The sequence below is a fragment of the Anopheles darlingi genome, chromosome 3 (genome assembly GCF_943734745.1).
Source record: "Anopheles darlingi chromosome 3, idAnoDarlMG_H_01, whole genome shotgun sequence".
NCBI classification, from domain to species: Eukaryota; Metazoa; Arthropoda; class Insecta; order Diptera; family Culicidae; genus Anopheles; species Anopheles darlingi.
In genome coordinates, this window is record NC_064875.1 from 44783439 (window position 1) to 44803506 (window position 20068).

The 20068-nt window shown below is 51.7% G+C and overlaps 1 protein-coding gene across 2 annotated transcripts in view; it reads left to right on the forward strand.

Annotated features, from left to right (window-relative positions):
• Positions 1-952: 952 nt before the first annotated feature.
• LOC125954623 (uncharacterized) overlaps positions 953-20068 on the forward strand; it is a 35989-nt gene continuing 16873 nt past the window's right edge. The window contains exons 1-3 of one of the 2 annotated variants that reach the window (XM_049685083.1): positions 953-1027; positions 2103-2653; positions 16241-16322. In XM_049685083.1, coding sequence (XP_049541040.1) covers positions 16260-16322 — 63 coding nt within the window. In that variant the 5' untranslated portion in view covers positions 953-1027; positions 2103-2653; positions 16241-16259. The other variant, XM_049685082.1, reaches the window with a different exon arrangement.

The following is a 20068-nucleotide window of genomic DNA, read 5'->3' on the forward strand; positions in this document are numbered from 1 at the left end:
GAAGACGTTAATGATGAGCATGCTCTGCATGAAACAAAAAGTGATCGTCCTCGTGCACGTGCTCCAGGCTAGTGGAGGAATCTCTTACTCAAACCGATGAGCTGTCTAACTTTAGCATATGTTGTTTATTTGATCGAAATAGCTCCCCAATCCTGACGTTGAAATACAAACTAAATTCGAGTACCGTTTGCAATCGTTGCGTTTGCTACTTTAATCGCTACCAGCAACTGGCCAAAAAGGAGAGAAATGTTTGCCGGTGTGGAATGCTATTTTTCAGCAATCTCAGCGATCCTATTTCACCAAGCGTGGCCGATGCGAACGCGCAAAACGTGAAGCTCCAGCTCCAGCTGACCCACAAAATTACCAAATTAAATTATTCTTTGCTAACGGACGCCCAATGGGGCCCAACAGGGGCCTGGGATCGCCGCTCCCGAGTCAAAAAGTACAAATTTAATTAAGCCTACACCATGCACCGCACGATCTAGCAGCAGCAGCAGCAGCAGCAGCATCGAAAGACTTGAGCGCAAGGTAGCACAACGAACCGAACGGAATACGAAGCGAGTCGCGTTTCACCAATACAAAGAAGGCGCGCGATCGCACTGTTGATGGAGTGGAATGGCAGGATCGAGGTGCAGTGAGCCAGAAAGAGATGCACGAACGAACGTTTGTTGTAGGCCAACAGCGAAACAAAGCAACCCTAGAGCGCAAACTCGTTCTTTGGAAATATTTAAACAAATTTAATACTTTTGAAGATAATTTTGATCAAGAATCTAATATTTTATGAATAAATTCCACCTCGTTGTTAATTTAAGTTAAATTTTGTTCCTCTCTAGCCATCTTAAATTAAAGGATTTCATCCCTTTTCTGCGCCCGACCGTAAGCAACGCACACGCGAACGCAGCGCGCACGAAACCGAGCGCATCGTCGGCTTTCAAGGTATTCGCGGCCTATCTGGTCTGGCCGCGCATCGAAGTCTCCCGAGTCGAACGGTCCGCTCAATCGGTCCGTGGCCTCGTAGCGGTAAAGAGTAAGTGTGGCGTTGTGTTGCGTTGCGTTGCGTTGCGTTGTTCCGTGTGCCGTGTGCCGTGTGGTGGTGAACCGCGAGTGCAAGCGAACCTTGGCAGCGGGCAGCTTTCGTCATCTGCTGCGAACAGCCAGCCAGATCACCCCGATCAGCCCGTTTTTCGTTCGCTCTTGCTCGGCAACGGGGTAGCGAGCAGCTCGAGTGTGTGAGGTGGTTTTAAGATTTTCTTTGCATTTTTTCCCCTTGCTCGCTCAGCCGCTGCCATTCACTCTAAACGCCAACCTCTCGACTGTTGCCCGTCTTCTGCGCCCGATCAACTGGACCCAACGGCGCAAGCCAGCAGCGTTGGCAGCGATCGCCGCTGGAGACGTTATTTTGTTTTAGTTTGTTGTGCTGTCGCGGCTGCTATTTGTTTGTTTTCTCTCCTTCCTGCTATATGTTTAATCTTTGCTTTGCTCCGTTTCCCATTCGTCGGCTCGATCGAGCCTCGATCGCGGCTTTGTGGTCGCGATGAAATATTTATTTCCCACCCCACCACCTCTGCCTACCCCCCGGGGAGTGTGACACCCGCTGGTAGATTGGTGGCAAAATATGGCTTTCGTGCTTGCTTGCGAGCGCGGCATCAGAAGATCCTTGAGTTGGTAGAGGCGAGTCGGTGCGAGAGAGGATCGTGAAGGTCTTCAGGCGCTCCACCACCCCTACCCCACACACTACTGTGCCTGGAACTCGAAATTCGGCCCCCTCCCCCCTCCGAAATCTCGTTTCAAGAAGAAGGGAATGCCCGTACGACATGGGAAATTAAGCGTTTTCACGCAGCATTATCCTCGGTCCGTCTGGACGATCGTGCGTCACTGTGTGTGTGTGTGTGTGGCTGTGTGTGTTGGATGTTTCGATGATGACGACGATGGCGACGACGGATGACCACCGCTGGGCCAGAGGGTGGCAGAATTTTAATTTTGAATATCCGTTTCTCACTCCGTTCGTTAATGTTCTGTTTGTCTTTTTGTTTCTCGTCTCGACTGTGCGCATGTGTTCATGTGTGTGTTTGTGTGTGTGTTTGATTGTGTTATTTCAACAGGAAGGAAGCGCTAGGAAGGTGCTGTGAGGTGCATATGGTGCATCAACAAGAAAGTGCAACGAAGAAGATGCATGCAGTGGATGTGTGCTCGATTCGATTAGCTTCTTCTCTCTCTCTGTCTCACTGTCTTGTTTGGTGTCTTGCTGTTGTGATCGTATAAAGAGAGAGTGTGTGTGTGTGTGTGTGTGAATTGAAAGAGTAAAAAAGTGATCCGTGGTGCAAGGCCGTTCTCTCTCCCCCTCTCTGTCACTCTCGTTTCGCGAGAGAGAACGCAAAGTGTAGATCGAGTTCGAAACGAAAAAGAAACGTTCCGATCGAAACATCGCAGACATCGTAGACCCAGGATCCGAGGATCCAAGGATCACACCAGTTGGGTCCCATCGTTTCTCCCTGTTTTTTTTTTCTTGGACAGAGGACCCCAACCAAGGAAACCGGTCCCGTGGTCCGTGTGGATCCAGAGGTGGTGGTCCGTCCACCGTCGCGATCCATCATTACCCTTTTGGTAGCACCGCAAACACGGTTGCGTAACTTCAGCGAGCAGCGAGTTGAAAGTAAGTACAAATGGACGACGCAAAGCGTATCTCGTGGTCCCAGGATCGAACCACCGTTAACCATCGTTTCTCTTCGGTGTCGGCTATCGAAAGCTGTGTCTTCATAATTTTTAACATTCCATCTGCACAATGGAACGGGCTACGACGAAATGCAGCCGTTTGCAATGGCCGTTGCATCGCGATCGAATGCCAGCGGAAAGTGCTGCCCATCACCGAGGGCTGCAACCTTTTACACGTCGGCACTCGGCAGCGTCGGCCGGGCTTGGTGTGTAAAGTACACCGTCACGCTTGTTAATCATTAAAAATGGTTAGAGCCGGTGCGGTCATCGGTAAAGGGCTGGCTGGCAGGTTGGAGGATTTCACGATTCACTTCGAACTACGGCGAACGGCGGAACCGCCGGCGGTTGATTTGTTGTTTCAACCCAAAAGACGCCAAACATCGTGAGGCAGAAGCTCGGTTTTTTACATTCTCCGAGCTTCATCGCATCGATCCGAGGATGCGATCGATCATTTATCCGGATGATTATGGGATTTTAGTGTTTTTCAATGTTTTGCATACCGGTGATCGGGCGCATGATTGAGGGTTCGGCGATTGTTTTGTCGAAAAAAAAAACGCAGAGGAAAGGGAAACCAACACCAGGCGCACGATCAGGTACTCGTTACCATTAAAGAGGTACTCTCTTAGAAGCACCTCAGAAAGCCCTGATCCGGTGAGCTCGTTATGAATATCAATTTACTTACCATCCAACCGAACGCTTCCAAACCTTCGGCACTTCTTTTTCTTTCCTTCCACTCCTACTAACGGCTTTCCGGTTGGCGGGGCCCCGTTCTGTGTGTGTGTGTGTGCCGCGGAATCACACGCTACCGGTCTCACCTTGCACCTCCTCACCCCTAGGCAAATTTATTTTGGCTCAATGCGCCTTGCCTCACTTTCCTCGCTCTACTTAAAGCGTTCGCTCCAACCAAACGCCCCGTTATCGAGAGGGACCCTTGAAGTGCTCCCCTTTGTGGGGTGCTAGTTCCGTGGCGAATATTAATTGTTATCTCGCACCACACCGGAACGGGGTCCGGGGGTGGGAAAATGGTGGCGGTTATTGCATAACGTTGCAGAAGGTGCAAGAATAACTGTGCAAATCGCGGTCGCGATTCTCTCACTGAGACCGCCCCATTATCCGTCCCGTGCCGTTCTGTTCCCATGAACTTTTTACCAACCTGCACCCCTCGAAAGGTTTGCCGTTCCCAAAAGGCAAATGAAATGGCCGCTAATGTCGGGCTGTCGGGTTATTGTGGTACGCTGGTGCGCACGTTCTTCGGAGCAAGGTCGAGAGATGCAATAAAATGAGTGATTTTTTTTTGCGCGCGCGCTTGGTTTCGGGTGCGAATGGATAAAAGCCGGAGACGGAGCGACCGCCACGCACCCTCGCAATGGTCGGTTGGCAACGCGCTGGTTGTTGCTGGTAAATTGCAAAGTCGTGAGTAGATCGTGAACTCCACCACCACCAGCACCATCGTCGAAATCTCCTCTGTCGTGTACTCAATTCGCGTCGTGACTCATGTGTACGATCGAGAGCGATTTCGATGGCGGTGGTAACGCCAAGAACTCGAGAACTGAGGGTTGGATTCCATTGTTTCGAGCAGGCGGGCGACCACAACCCACGTAGCACACATAAGGGCAGGACCGGAATCTGGCTCTAGCTCAATTCCGTGAGGTGCTGTCGATAGAAACTACCTTCCCATCGACAATGACATTTCTTGGTCTGCTAGAATGACGACGCATTAAGTGCTCGTTCCGTTCGCATGATGTCATCGCAAGTCGCTTGCAAGCGAGGGGTTCGTCGCTTCTTAACTACATGAAAGACTTCAACGCGATCTTTCGTAGCGTTGCGTGCGTGCGTACGTGTTGGTGACCGTGGAGTGTGGTCTTTCTAATGCTCACGTGCCACCTACGCATCAGACAGCTGACTTCCGTCCACATATGTGTGTGTGTGTGTGTGCGAGCACGCGCGTGTGTGTGTGTGTGTGTGTGGGAAGCAGAGACACACAACGTGGCCACCACCGCCACACAGATGAAGTGAGAAAGACCTTTATCGTTAATTATTCATCGGCGTACGTGTTGTGAAACGTATTGTGTGTGCGTTTTGGGGGTTGATGGATTACCACCCACCGGAGCCGGTAATGTATGTAGAACTCCGGCGCTGATCTGTTCGATTGCCTCATTGCCTTGCCTCGCAACGGCACGGCACGCATGCTGAGATGCCTTTGATTGCCATTAATTTCATTACATCCGAGTGGCGGCCGCAACGCAACGCACCCGAGGCCTACTTGGGGATGGAAACGAAATTGGCGAGCACTGATTGCCGCCGTGGCTGGTTTGTTCGTGGCTTTGATGTGGTTCCGAATTGCCGATCGGTGGGGCGGCGCAATAATTCGATTTGCAAAGTTCAATTAGGCCGCCAATACTTTTCTAGGTTAGGGGTCAGGTATTGGGATTTCACTCAGCCTCAGCCTCAGCCCCCGTTTTTTATGCGCGCCCTCAACATTGGGAGCAAATGAAGCAAATGAAATCCGTGGCTGATCGTGCACGAACTAGCGCGCTATAAGTGTTCCCGATTCCGGGATGCAACTAAGCACAAGATGGAAGATGGAAATGGAAAGCAGCAATCAGGCTACAGATCGACGCTGTAAATTGCATCAATTGTTCCAACAATATCGTAAGAGATCTTCTCAGTTCCAGTGGCCCGTGATTGACCGAGAACCAGAAACCGAAATGAAACCAGAACGACGAGCCAGCGGCAGCCGGCATTTTGGAATGATAACAGACCATTTCCATGGCCATTCGTGCACTCGCAATGCTTCCAACCGAATGCTTAAACTTGCCTGGGGAGTCCGGTAAAAGCTTTGAATGAAGCTAAAAATGGTAACATCACGGCTGGATGCCGTACACATGTTTACGTCTCCTGGTGGTGGCGGGGTGGGCTAACAATACCAGGAATCCGTTAGATCCCAGCCAGCGAGCCAACGATCCGTGCACGAAGCGAACGCGAGCCCCGAGGTCATTGAAAGCAAACGTACTTTTCCACCTTTCCAACGCTTTCGTTCGTTCTCCTTTGTCCCTCCTCCCGATTCTTACGCACCGCTTTACACGCGGCCAACGACTGCTGCCTGCCTGTGAGCCTCTCCAAGAATCACTCCCTCACTGTGGCCAACACCAGCACCAGCAGCAGCAGCAGCAGGAGAGTGTGAAAGGTACGGGACCATCGAGGAGCACCAACAGCAAATGGAAAATAAATTGAAATTCGATTTTCATCCCCCCTTTTTCACCCAAAAATCCCCTGAAACGTGATGGGCCAGTGGTACCGCTATGTTTACGCATCCATTGGGGGCCAGATGCGCGGGTGGTGCATTAGCCTTAACAGTGCTGCCGATGGAATGCCGATGGTAATGGTAATGCATGGGTTTTGAGACCTTCGATGCCGCGCCGTGCAAGTGCGGCACATTCGCTAAAAGGCATCGAACAAAAGTTTATTGCACCCTAGCAGCCCGCGAGTGAGCTTCAATTGAACGCTCAAACGCACGGCATAGGGCGCTACGATGTGTATGTTTCGGTTCTGAACAGATTTTCTGACACGGATGCCCTCGAAAAGACATCACCGTTTGAGACGTCGTTTGCTCGCGGTGTGCTCGTGCGGTTGCATTTGAAATCCGGGCCAGCTCGACCCAAACCACATCGAGGCCAAACGGTGGTTGCTGCTGCTGTTGCTGCTGCTGCTCATCAAAACGGATCGATTCGATGCGTTACTCACGATCCAGCTAAGCTGAGCTGCGGTGTCTGATGCGCTCGGCTCTGGTCTGGGTGTTGATGACCACCTTTAGACCTAAGGAGCACACGAGTGGCTGAGGTTGAGCCGAGTTTGCTGGTTTGATTGTATTCGCGGTTAATTATTGTTTCTCTTCGCACGTCACGTGTATGCTTCACCCACCTTCGAGCCGCCATTCTACCAGCGATCAAGCGAGCAAACTGGACGCTGAATGTGCTCCACTCGCGGTGCGCTTTCTCGCTTGACGATCCCAAAAAATGGGTCAGTTCGCCTCTAACGATAGGCCAGCGCGACCGAGCCAGCGATACCTTCACAGCGCCATAATCCGGCTGGCTGGCTGGCAGGCTGACCATCATCCTCGCCCTCTTGCCCGGTCACGAGGAGCGTTGTGTTGTGATCGGCGTTGCGAAACGGCCACAAATCAACGGCGGAAAATCAAAACGAGAATCGAGCAGAATCGAGATCCACTTGGCGATCCGCTTGGCGATTATCGGCGCAAACGCGAAACGCGCGCCGCTTGTCGGTGTCGGTCCGGTTCATTAGAGGGTTTTTGCTTTTCTTTTTCGGTTGGCCCAGTTTTTGGCCCCTTTGGCCTCTTCACCTCTCTTTCTTTTGTTCTCTCTCTCTCTCCACTAGAGCCCGGGGTTGGTTGCGAATGCTGTAAATTGATAAAATGATGGTTCAGTTCATTCCGGGAGCCCCCCTGGGAGGGTTCGTCGGTAGCACAGATAGCACATTGGCTAGGAACGGTGCGATCGCGCACACTATCCACCACTGATCGCGCAATCGAAACCAATAATTTAACCGCCTGCTCCCGGTCCCGGGTGGCCTCATTTTGGTCTAGGCGCAGGCGCAGGCCGGCCGACCAGCAGAGCGTCCTGTTTTCGGGCAACTAAATTAAACGCTTCAAACCTTTAGCATCCGGTGCCGCGATCACGGATCGTCTTCGATCATGTTGCTTCGCATCCCTCGCGCGCGATCCCTCGATCTCGATGGAAGGATCTGGGGCAGCCGGTCCGGGAGTTTTTTTTGGCAAACATTTGAATTTTTAATGAATCGCTTCATCCGGTATCCGTGCCGGGAGTTACGGTGAATGCGTCCAAACGCCCCGAAAGGATAATAACAATTACCGTGATCGAGGAGGAGGAGAAGGAGAAGCAGCTGGGGTAATTATGGCCATTCCAGGCGGATGTGTTTATCCATCGTCGTCGCTCGTTCGGTCGGTATTCGATCACACTTCCATCACCTTCGAGGTGAAGGTGATACTCACCAGAGACACCAGAGGGCCATGGTGTGACCATGGAGAGAGGGTCGTCGCATCACAAAACACATTGATTCTAACGGGGAAAAGGCGCGCGATAACAATTAATTACCGTGCGCACCGTCGTCGTCGTCGTTGTCGGTGTCGTCAGCATTCTTGGCCTATCTTTGACGCGATAGGATAGTGGGCACGGCGTTGTTGCTATCCACTGGGCGCGAAGTAGAAGCATTAGCATAAAAAATGCCGCGGCCACCACTTCCGCCCTACGGCGGGGAGTTCGAATTTTATGCTGCATTCAATTCGATTCGCTTTGGCAGTAGCGGCTAACGGTGTTCTAGGTGGTGGTGGTGTGTGTGCGTTAGGTTTCGCATTTATGGCACCGTGCCCCCGGGCAGCGGGGTTTGGTTTAACCAATTAAAAATCGTTCTGTCACTGTATGGCCATACCACGGAACAGCATTTGCAGTGGAACAGCATTACGGAACTTTTCATCGGAAGCACGGTCTCTATCCTCTACCCTAAAGGTGTGCATGCCACTTACTGCATTACGCTAATATTAGCATCAAGATGAGCTGATTGTACGGTGATTTTGGGGTTGCGATAATGGATAATGATTAAGTAGAATGCGTGTCTCATGATGGAATAAATGTTGATGCATCATAACGAGCAGTAGTTTTGTTTTTAATAAAATAATACAGTTGATCCAACTAACAAGAAACTATTAACAAACTAACAGACTCTTATCCCTTGTCCAGACTATGATATGTTAACGAAGAATGTATCGAAGCCCTAAAAATAAATCTAGAGATAGAGCTGTTCCATTTTCTTCCGGTTTTTCAATCGGTTTTGAACCACATTCCGTTTTCTCAGCTTAGTTCGATGATAAACCGACGGGAAATCCAAGTGATGATTGAAACATTGCTTAAAATGGTAGATCAGTTGCTTTAATCCAACACTATCTCCATTGATCGCTTATTTTAAAAGATTTTTACAGATTCCATCTTTTCCTAACGAACGAATAATCAATTTACAAAACAGGTTAACTGCCAGTTCTCTATAGTTTCGCCAATCTCTAGGTCTAAATTCAAATAGATTGGATGCTAGAAAACAAAAATTACCACCTTATATTGGTCAAAATGTTAATAATCTAGACAAAGTATGCAATATTTCGTCAACGAGGAACATAGTTTTCCTTTAAATCAGTTCCGTTGCTTGCTTTAAGATGCAGTGGATCATAACTAAACGCAATGAAGCATGAATAGCATGCCTAACGAATGTGAACTCTCGCGAGTCTCTCTACATATTTAAAGTAAACTTCCTTGCTTGATTTCCTTGCCATACATCGCGATCGATCAGTAGACAATACCGAGGGATAAACGCTTCGCAGCTAACACGATTAACCTGGCGCAGAATACGATCCTCATCTCGACCATTATGCTGGGCTCTTGCGTGCGAACCCCCTTTGTGGCCGATTCTCTCCACATACACAGACAACGGTTCTCTGGCGGTTCTCGTGTGGAGTTTTGGCACACGTCACGCTGAGCAGCCCAACAACGCCAGCAATTATCATCCTGGCCCGGCCATTCAAATACCATTCCCGGTGGTTTCCTTCCGCTAGCGATCGGTGCTTCCAGCCATAGACGAGACCTAGACAGTTAGGAACTCATTCAACACGAAGATCATGCGATCAGTAGTACAACAACAACAACACAATACACATCTCTACAGCGCACGACGGTAGCGCCAGACACAGCCACACACACGCACCTTCCCGGGAGGAATGGTGCTACATGGAAAAGAACTTTTCTCTCGCGCACAACGACACACACACACACACATACACCATTCCAGCATCGTTTAGCTTCCATCATTAGCTCTCCCTCGCTCGGTAGCACGCACGCAAGAGTTTGGAGCAACCAGGAGATGATTGGCCTGGCGCAAGAAGGGTCCAAGAAGGGGTGGCATTCACATTCGCAATGGTTTCGAGATGAGGGCGCTCGCGCTCTATCCGAAGCAATTAACATACAATCCGACCCAGCCCCGGGAGGGTTTTTGGGGCCATTGGGGTGGACAGCACGGTGGACGCCGGCCTGATGGGGTTTTCCATCATCATTTTCCACTATCAACTGACGAGCACCGTGCAGACGAGCAATGATCTGGTCGTTTTCTTTTTTTACGTTAGTGTTGCCCGCTGGTCGCGTGTCCGCTGGTCAACCACAGGGATCATTACTCCACCGTCACACCAGCACCAGCAGCAGCATCAGCAGCCCCTGCGTTGTTCAAATAACTGTCTAAAGCACCGAAAAATGAAGGAAAAGGAGGGTGCTTCGAGCTAACGGATTTAATAGGTCCCGCGGTTCTCATCGCGCGATCGCGCGACACGATCTTCTTGCGATCGAGAGAGAGCAATTTGTGGTTTTTGGGGTACTTCTTGATGGCCGAAGATGACGTTTCGGATTCTGCGGCTTTTTGACGCACCACCACAGCACCGGAGCACTTTCTGGGGGCAATATCATAGCATAGTCCCAGTTCTGGGCCACCAGGAGTAGCAGAAGGAAGCGGGTTGGGGATCGCTATTGTGTTTGCTTTTTTTGTAAAGTCATCAAATCGTCCCGCTGCGTGACCCAGTTCCGAAAGGCCACGTCGTCTCCGATGGGTGGAGCACTCGAGGGGTGGGTGCGTCATCGGTACGAGGTCAGTCGCCGTGCGCCGAGATGGTGACCCTACGAAGGAGCTCTCTGCTCTGTTTAAAGACAGGTTTTGAGTTGCAAGCGGCACGTGGAACGCGCGAACCGATTATTAAACATTAACGGGTTCGTTCGGTCTCGATATCGATCAACTTACGTAACGCTTTTTGGGGGTGCAAACGCCGCGAAGGTCACGTGCAGAGTGAGAGCCTGGTGTTTGCTATATACCGAGATCCGAGCCGAGAGAGAGAATGTGTCACTTGCTTTAAAAGCCAATCCGTACCGAGGTGTTAAGGTGTACAAATAAAGCTACGGGGGCTTAAAATGGCTCACCACCGACTGATCGCACCCCAAAAAATGACTTCCATCATCATTACCAGACAAGGGTGTTGGTCCCGCCCGGGAAAAAGAACCCAACGAAATTAGGCATCGGCCAATGTTGGTCGCAACAGGGTGGCAACAAACACGATCACGATTCGCGCGGCTTTATCGATGCGCTGATCTACAACGGATTTTAATAAAAGTTAATAATCATGATTAATGAATTGTCGCTGGTCGGTGGTCGATGGTTGGTGGTGGTGGTGCGATGTCTCGTGCTGCGGTCTTCCGTCGCCTCCGGGGATAGGCGGGAGAGAGGGTCACCACGTAAACCACGTAGCGAGATGAGATCAGCAATTATGTCATCATCATCGTTATTTAAAACTCATCTTTACTTTGCGAGCAACGAGCAAAACAAGAAGAAGAAGAAGGTAGGGACCGGATCCGCTTTTGTAATGCTCACCTCATCGCAAGTGATTAGTAGTAGCGACGCAGCGGACCATTGATCGAACGGGAAGTTTTACAGACACTCACACACACACACAAAATGGAGAAAGTGCGTTCCGAAGGCAAAATCCAAATGGCGACATTTCTTGTCGTGCTGATAATGATGATGAGCATGATGCTGGTTGGTGATGTGCACTCACTCCCAGTGAGTCCGACCGGTGCAAGAATGCTAATTGTAGAATGCGACCGGGCCTTCTGCACCTTCTGTCCCGGTAGTCGATCGGAATGAGGTAGTTCAGGGCGCCGTCGCCGCCGCCGCGTGGCCAACCGATCGACCGATTAATGCCAGCACCAACAGGGGATACTGTTATGCTCCGCGAAAGCCGGCTGGCTTTCCGGAAACGAGCGAACCGATCGATCGCGCTACTCCGGTTTATGCAACGCGAAGCCCAAGCCAACCGGCGAACAGCGCTTTCAAGATGGTGGAGACCAGGGAGCTTGTAATTATGCAGTCCGAGGGTCTAACGGGGCCACCGCAATCCGCTCCACGCGATCTATCGATCCATCATCCATCGGTAACAGTGCGGCTGTGGCTGTTGCTGTGCCTGTCTGTGTGTGTGCGCCTGTGATCGTGTCTTGGGGCCAGTGATGTCATAAATCTTGAGGCACTGACTTGAGGTTGGGCTGTTCCGTTTTTTTTTTTTGAGCTGATTGAACGGTTTGACTTCCTTGTCTTAAGGGGACCACCCGTCCGCCCGCTCGTCAAACCAATGTCAACCACGACGGCGTGTCTCTCGTGTCGTTGTGTCGTGCCAGAAGAGCATCCGCTGTATGATGTATCCATTTGCAGCGATCGAGCTCGCGACTTACCACAACTAACAAGCTGCTGCTGCTGTTGCTGCTGCCATAGATTGCATCTCAGACCCATCTGCAATGCCCCCTTTCGCCTCCTAGGAGGCTTTTAAACCTTGTTTTTTAAAACAAGAGTCGTCTGCCGCTCACAATGCTCAATAAGCGCGCGCGCGCGCCCACTTCGCGGTCTGCCTCAACCACAGCTTGTCTCTTGGAACTCTTCCAGCTTCAGTACCGCAACAATTAATGGTCGCTGGGACCGCGACGCCGACAACCGCGATTATCTCATCCCTTGCCGCCGTCACCGCAGTCCCACCAGATCGCGGGGTAATTATTTTTAAAATTGACATTGAACGCTCAGTGAGACAACAACACGCGGGGACAAAACGGGCGCGGGGTCGGTCAGACTAAATTGGTCCAGCTGGTTGGCCGGGCGGGCGGCCTGCCGTCACCTTGTTCGCACGGCAATTTTGGCACAACAAAATGGAGGCCTTTTTTTTTTGGTGGGCATGGACCTAACCAGAAGCTAGACGATGGATTTGATGGAGTCACTGACAGGTGTTCCCATCACAGTAGCCAGAGAGATCTCTCGCAAAAGTCAATAATTGAAGAAACGCCGGAGGTAAAGGCCGGACACAGTGCCGCACAATTGATCTTGGAACTCGTAATTGAAGGCGTGTGGCTCACGGTAGGGCGGGATAAATACAATGTTGTTTGTTGGTGACGTTGGCGGCCATTTGTTGTATAATCGGTGGCGATCACTCGCTCGCGTTGCTCGTTAGAGCCGCATCCGGACCATCTTGATGATGATCGTTTAGTCGACGAATTCATTGCCGATCGGTTTCATCGTCATCCTGTTACCAGGAGTGTTTGGATACAATTCTGACAAATACTTTCCTTTGCTGCAACACCAGGTGTGATTGTCGTACAGACTGGTGGTCAAGCAGGTTTCGCTTCGAGTACAAGGCTGGACCCTCGATCGCCGCTGTCTCGCCTAGCAAGATGTTGTTGTTGACGCGGTAATCGAATTCGAGACAAACAAGTTACGCAACGCAGCAGCAGCAGCAGCAGCACCGAATGGTGGCTTTTTCGATTTTTCCGCCGCGCAGCGAAAGTTCGCGGATTGTTTTGTCGTTTGTGTTTGGCGCAGTTTTCGTCGGCGAGGGTGGCACTGGTGGTGGCGTTAGAGTTAGTGCGCGCGCGTGTGTTGCACCACCCCACCAGGGAAGGGGGAGGTACTAAATGTTAGCGTAGAAACCGTTCCACCCATTAACTCCTTTCACTTTCACGCATTGGCGAGTCCCGCCTTTTTGGGGACGGGCGTCGCATCCTGGCAGCGGAGTGATGAGTTGAGGTGTAAGCCAAGCGGTGAGATGATGCATTCCCTGGTGGTGCAGCGCTACGTTGGTGGTACGAAATAATGGCAAACCTTCGAGCTCGCCAAGTGCCAAGAGACGAGCGAAAGAGCGGTTTGCTGCAGGATTTCGCGAGTCGAGTGCCAACGGATTGCGTTACTAATACGCCGCTGCTGCTGCTGGTTCACTGATTTTCGCTATCGTAATCGCCATTATGGATTCCTTTTTTGCTTCTTCTTTCTTTCTAATTCCAACCAGGTAAACCGGGTGATCGTGTTAAGGCTAATAGATTGGCATTACTTCACCGGTGAAGGGGGCAGTGCGCATAAAATGCGCCTCGCCCCTTGTTAGGTTGAATAGTCTGGTAAAGGAATTGGCTGCCAGACCTGCTCGCGAGGCCGCATATGAGAGGGCAGATCAATGATTCATTATTCATGGGCCCTCGTTCCACGACCACGGCGTCGCCGGTACACGACTTCTCGAGGGCGTTGTCTCGTGTGCATGCCGTTGGGCTAATTTTCATAAACCACATACAGGCGAACGGCTATAATGCCAATCAGCCCCTTGCTGCTCTGTGCGCTTGCGTGTCTGTTGTGCGACCGCGCGAATGGGGATCAAGCTCGAGTTAGCTCCGAGTGTCGTGCACGACCAAACCGACCGCAACCGTTTTAGGTAACACGAGGTTACACCGGTACGGGGGCCCGTGGCCACTTTACAAGTTTCTTAATTCGTAAGGAGCAAAAGAAGGTTTATTGCTTGATGAGGTCAAATCGAGGTGCGTCATCGGCTGCTAACTATCGCGCAGAAGTAAATGTGTGTGTGTTCTACACCAAAAACACACACACACACGCCAAGAGCTGATCCTCGACAATGTTTAGCGGCAGTTTATCAAGCAGAAGATTTATTGGTCTGTTGATGTTCGGGTGCTGTGTTGCGACGTTCTGCGATCACCACTCATCGCAATCGACCGCACCAAAGTTTATGGTCTCGTGCGTCCGATTTACAGCCCCAGAATCGGGTGCCGGGTAGAGAGCAGAGCAGAGAGAACGCTCGTCGTGGCTTGTTAATCATATTGTTTGTTCTTTCGTTTCCAAAGGCTTTGGCTTTGGCTTTTGGATGCAATTTATCATCGGACGTTCGCCGTTTGCGTTTTGGATCTAATTTCCAATCATTTCAGGGCTCGCTGCTCCCCAGGCTTCGTGTACAGGACAGTGTAGTGGTGCTCGGCGCGCTCTTGATTAACGAGCACGCCAGGGAGCGTGGTGCTTCGTTATCATAATGATAGGAACAACGTGGCATACATATTTATGATTGATTGGGCTGCACGCCCGTACACGCTACCTTCGGCATCGGCGTCACCTACATTCACTTCCGAGTTTCCTGCTCGCTGGACAGCCTGCACGCGTACTCTCTTCGTCGAGATGCTGCACCCCCCGGCACATCGATCAGGGTCGCGCTGAAGGAAGTGAAAGACGTAAGACCTCGCTTGTGTGTAAACTGTCTCCTCCATTGGCCTTTGTTGTGAGGCATCGTTATGTCAGCACGCACGCACGTACACACCCCGGCACGCAAAGATGAGCAAAGCAATTCGGAACGGAACGGAAAGGAACGGAACGAAATGGTGGGGTAATGGAGTTGCGATCATCTGCGAAACGTCTTCTCTCGCGCACACACACGCACTCGAAGCCTTGAATCGCGGTGAAAGCATCGAACCAAAGAAAGGCACACGGTAAGGCCATCACCGAGCGAGTGGAAGAAAAAGAGAGATGTTTTGCATTGAAATTGCACCCCGAAACACACCACGATCGTATGCACACACACACACGTGCGCCCGTCTAATGCGGAAAACGCTGTGCAGAGGAAACTGTGTGCTGGGGGGAAAAATGTATTTCCCATCCATCGAAAGAGGCGCACCAATGCGGCTTGTCGGCAATGCGTTTCCTATTTCCTGCTTCCGAATGTTTAATACCGTCGCCTGGTATGTGTTGGCTGGTTGCGATTGCGCCGACCGATGCCTACCGGAGCGTCTGATTCCGATTCCGATCGAACCGGTTTCGATCGGTTACCTTTGCTGTTCGCAACCGTTTCCTGCTTATCGCGCCCAGTTGACAATTTGCTTGCAGCGAAGCTCGCGAAGAAAGTTGGTCTGATGAACCGGACGGATGGATGGACGGACGGACGGATGGGCTCGATGAAATTATCGATGATCTCATCTTCGCTGGCCAGAGCCAACAGGTCGATCGTAACGAATGAAACGTGATGGTTTGCCAAACTGGTTCCGGAGCCTGTCTCGGCGGTCTAGGGGTTTCCGGACATCGTTTCAAACGGGGGAAGCAAATGATGGCGAATGATGCAAAACGCTCTTCCTCTCCCACTAGGCGCCTTTTTTCTTTAGTATTTCATTAGTAGAAGGATCAGGAAACGAGCAGCTTGCAACAAGAAAGTCGCTTGATTAGAGAATAGCAGTAGGATTCTTTGGTTCTGTTTTTTGTTTTGGGGAAAGCCTCACAAATGGAAAGTCACATCGCACATCATCAGCTGAGGGGCCAAATCAGTGTCACGGCATTCCAAACAATCTTCTGTCGTCTTGTAAGATCACGATCGCTTTTCAGCACGCCGATGATGATGATGATGATGATGCTGATGGTGAACCTAATCCATCGCGATCGATCGGGGTATCCGATTTCCTTTTGTTTTCTTTTCTTCGTTTTCACAAATCCATAGCACACACACACACACATGCGGATGGAAACCTGATTTCAATTTGTAAACTCAATCAACCGCTGAACGCTGGCTAATTTCGTTTCGTTTTATTTCTTTTTCTTCTCGTTTCGATCTCTATCCCGCCAGACTCATCAATGTGATCACAATGGAGCAGCAACACTCGACGACACTCGTGAGCACTATAGCAGCGGTAGCAGTATGCGTTTTGGTAAGTTTTCCCCTCATGGTCAGATTTTCTCAAAAAAAAATCCCGACAACAGCAGCAGCATCACCGGAAGGGTGTGATCGAGTTCGTTGGCCCACATTTTGGAATTCCATCAAACGGGTGGGCGCCACAGCCCAGCAGACCACCATGACTCGGGGTGGCCAGGTGGTCAACGCTATCGTCGTCGTCGTCGTTGGAGTCGCTTTTAATATCCGGTTGCGTGCCGTGGATCGATATCGAGCGGGAATGCCAATTAATGGCCGTCGCCAATGCAGGGCGCTTCGTCTCGCTGTGGACGCTGCAGACGCAAACGAGCTCCCGGGAGTAGCACCAGCAGCAGCACTCGAGGTGCACACTTGCGAGGTAGCCGAGGCACCCATGGACCGGGACACCGGCACGGGACTTGCTGTGCTTTGTGTGTGCCGCCGCGACCGGAGCGAGCATTCGCATCGCAATGATAATGATCAATCGCTTCTCGGGGCGGACAGAAACGGGCACCATGGGGGCTGGTAACAGGGAGCAAGTCAATCAAGCAAGAAGCTGGCCAGCATCAGGGAGCTGCTGCTGCTGATTGGAAACGAGTTCCCGCTCTTCGGACTTAGCTTCCCCTCCTGGTGAGCGTTCTGTCACCATTTGTTTTGGCAAAGGTTGTGCCTGAGGGCTCGTGCTCACACACACACACACACACACATACACACACACACACACACGTGGCCATCATATCATCGCTCGATCATGCTGGAGATGCTGTCACAGGCACATGGCGGGACATCGACAAGAATGTCGAGCTCCGGAAGACGACGACGACGGCGACGTTGACGTCGTTGGTCGCTTGTCTTGGCAACGGTACATTCTGGGCCCCCGTGGGCCACTGTCACAACCGGCTCCACGTTACAGAACCGGTGATAACCGATCAGGACAGACGTCATGTCAGACGATCTCGAGTCGAGAATGGTATGTAAATGTGCAGCAGATGTGCGCAGAAGGCAAGGGCAAGGTTAGGAGCCGCTTAACGATCTCCTCCAATGGGGCCCAGCCCCTAAATCATTCCTGCAACAGGGGGTGGGGGCATTTGGTTGTCCAAAAATGGTGGTGCGCCAATGGTCGGTTTGTGACGTCTGTTGCTGGAACGTTGATTACGTTGCAAAACCCATTCCTCGCCCGGTTGGAGAATTCGGTGGATTCGGTGGCGTTGAACCTGTTCGTAAGTAGGGCATTCTCCCTCCCTGGTTCTCTGGTGTTGGTGCTGGTGCTGGCACAAGGTGATCCGCTAATATTTCATTCCCCATTTCGACGTTTCAAAAGTATCAGAAGAAGCAGAGAGAGAAGGGGATCTGATCTGGGGTTAGTGCCGATGATCTGGATGTTCTGGAATGGGGATCGCCGACACCAGACGAATGGTGTTTGTTCTGTTATTTCTTCCACACGCGCAGCACACCACCGACAGCTTTTGACAGCTGAGGCTCGTGTGACGTGCGAGCTGTTTTGTTTGCTATCGAACATTGGCATCAAGGGTATGCCCGGCATCCAGAAGAAGAGGAAGAGGTGTCACGGAACACGGACCATGGCATTCCAGCATCACCTGGAGCCTTTTCTCGGGCTCACTGACCTCAACGTTTCTGTTTCTGTTACCATTTTCTATCTTTTATCAGTGACAATTGGTTAGCTTCCTATTATGGTCATGGCCGCCATGCCCGCCACGCCACTTGACATGGCCCCGGGCCATTGGATTGGTTTGACTCCCGGTCTCCCTCTCTCTCTCTGTCGAATGCTTCCCTTAACGAATTGGTCAATGTCTGTATTAATCCAATCGACACTCGGCAGGAGATCGCCCACGGCCGTAACGATAGTATTCCCTGGTGTGTCTTCCGTGTGGAGAGTACCCCAACAAGACGCACCTCTGGCCGGCCGTGGCCAGTGGCCAGCGTGTGTGTGTGTGTGCGCGCGCGTAATTGGTATGCGCGCATGAACCGTGCGCAGGAGGGCCAACAGCATGTGGCATAATGAGTTCTCGGTTTTGCGCCCGCGGGAACATGCTCTGAGTGCGTTTCACTCCCAGGAGGTGGAGGTGGAGGAGGAGGAGGAGGAGGAGGAGGAGGAGCACCCTAGAGAGGCTAGAGAATCGAGGGAAAAAACCGCATTAAAAAAAGGAACTTAAAGAAATGAGGAAAAGTGGTTGCAACTCGACGCACGAAAGGCCGCCGTTGTGGTGGTGGTCAGCGACACATTGTACCGTAGGGTGTGTGCGTCTGTATGTGCGGAGAGGTTGTTTGGTGAGAAATGGGCAAAGAGATCGACCACAACAGCAACAGCAGTAGCAGCAGTAGTAGCGCTAGCGGTCCGCATCTTCGGAGCCGCGTTGGATGCAAATTGGCCACATTGTTATATTACGTAAGTGAACAGCTGGCGAGCCGTCATTCATTGAGACTCCGTGGAGCGGCCCTTCTTCTGGCTGGCTGGCTGGCTGGCCGGCTGGCCGCGGTCAAGCATGGCAGTGAGTTGCGTTGCGTTGCGAGCGAGCGAGCGATCGAGAAGCTTTCATTAGCAGCATCGCACTCCGATCCAAGTAGCCTGATCTGAGGCCTGGAAGAGGTTTCTCTCTCTCTCTCTCTGTCTCACTCGGTGGCAGTGTTTTCAGCTGTTGAGCCATTGTTGTTGTAAAGGAACAGCCTACTACTGAGAGACTGACGAACAGAGAAACGAGGGAACAAAACGTTTCTTTGACGAGATTCTTGGACTGCCGATCATCCGGCCACGCCAGTTCAAGTGCATACCCTCCCGCCGCTGTGCTGTCCCTTCGAGAAGTCTGCCTGCAACATGGCCGATTGTTCCGTCACGGCACACTTGCCTGGCGTGGCGTGGGTTTTGCGAAATTTCGTCGTGTCATGCTGGTGTTCATTATTCTAACTGTTACGGTCTCACCCGTCCCTTGGCCCCATTTCACGGTGCTCCCGGAGGACGATGTGTCGAGGAACCGGGAAGTGCAATTACAACGGCGCAATGGCGCAATTTTACCCGACATTTACTCGACCAACAACTGGTGCGGTGCGGTGTGGGTTCGGTTCGGTTGGTTTGAAGAGGCACGCGCTCGCTCGGAGTGGCTTCCAGCACATGGGATTTGACCTTCCTCCCCATGTGCGGCCAACCGTTCGAGGATGATGGACACACAACCACAAAACGCACTATAGTGCAGCCTTTTGCCACGAGCGTTAATAGTCGCCAGGGCGTGTGGCGTGCAGCGACAATTGCTGCTGCAGCGCAGAACAGAGCAGACCAAACGCGACCATCTTGGGCGGGTATTTCATTATTTTTAATTCGCCTTGACCCAACCCCGCACGGCCAGCAAACGCTTGCTAGTGAGCTCGCGAGCGCGAGGAATCGTGATCGATGCATAGGTTCCTGCCGAAGCGAATGCCGGAACGATCGGTCCCGGCCTGGCCGCCCGTCTGGTGACCCAAAACCTTTGTAGTCTCTGGAGCGCGCCCACCAGACCCCGTTTTTTTACCGTTAGGTGGCCCTTTCGCCGACGTACTTTGACATATCTCCTAGCAACGCGCGCGCACACACTCTCACATACGCTGCTTGTTGTGGTCTTCTTGTGGTGTCCGCCGCACCGCAACGCCGTAAATGCATTCCAATCGCTGCTAAGCCGTCGTGACGTGGAGTTCTGGCTCTCGCCCCCCAATCCCTCCTTCACTCTTTGCTTTTGGTTCGCAATTAGGAGTCGCAAGCGGCCATAAGCTGCGCTT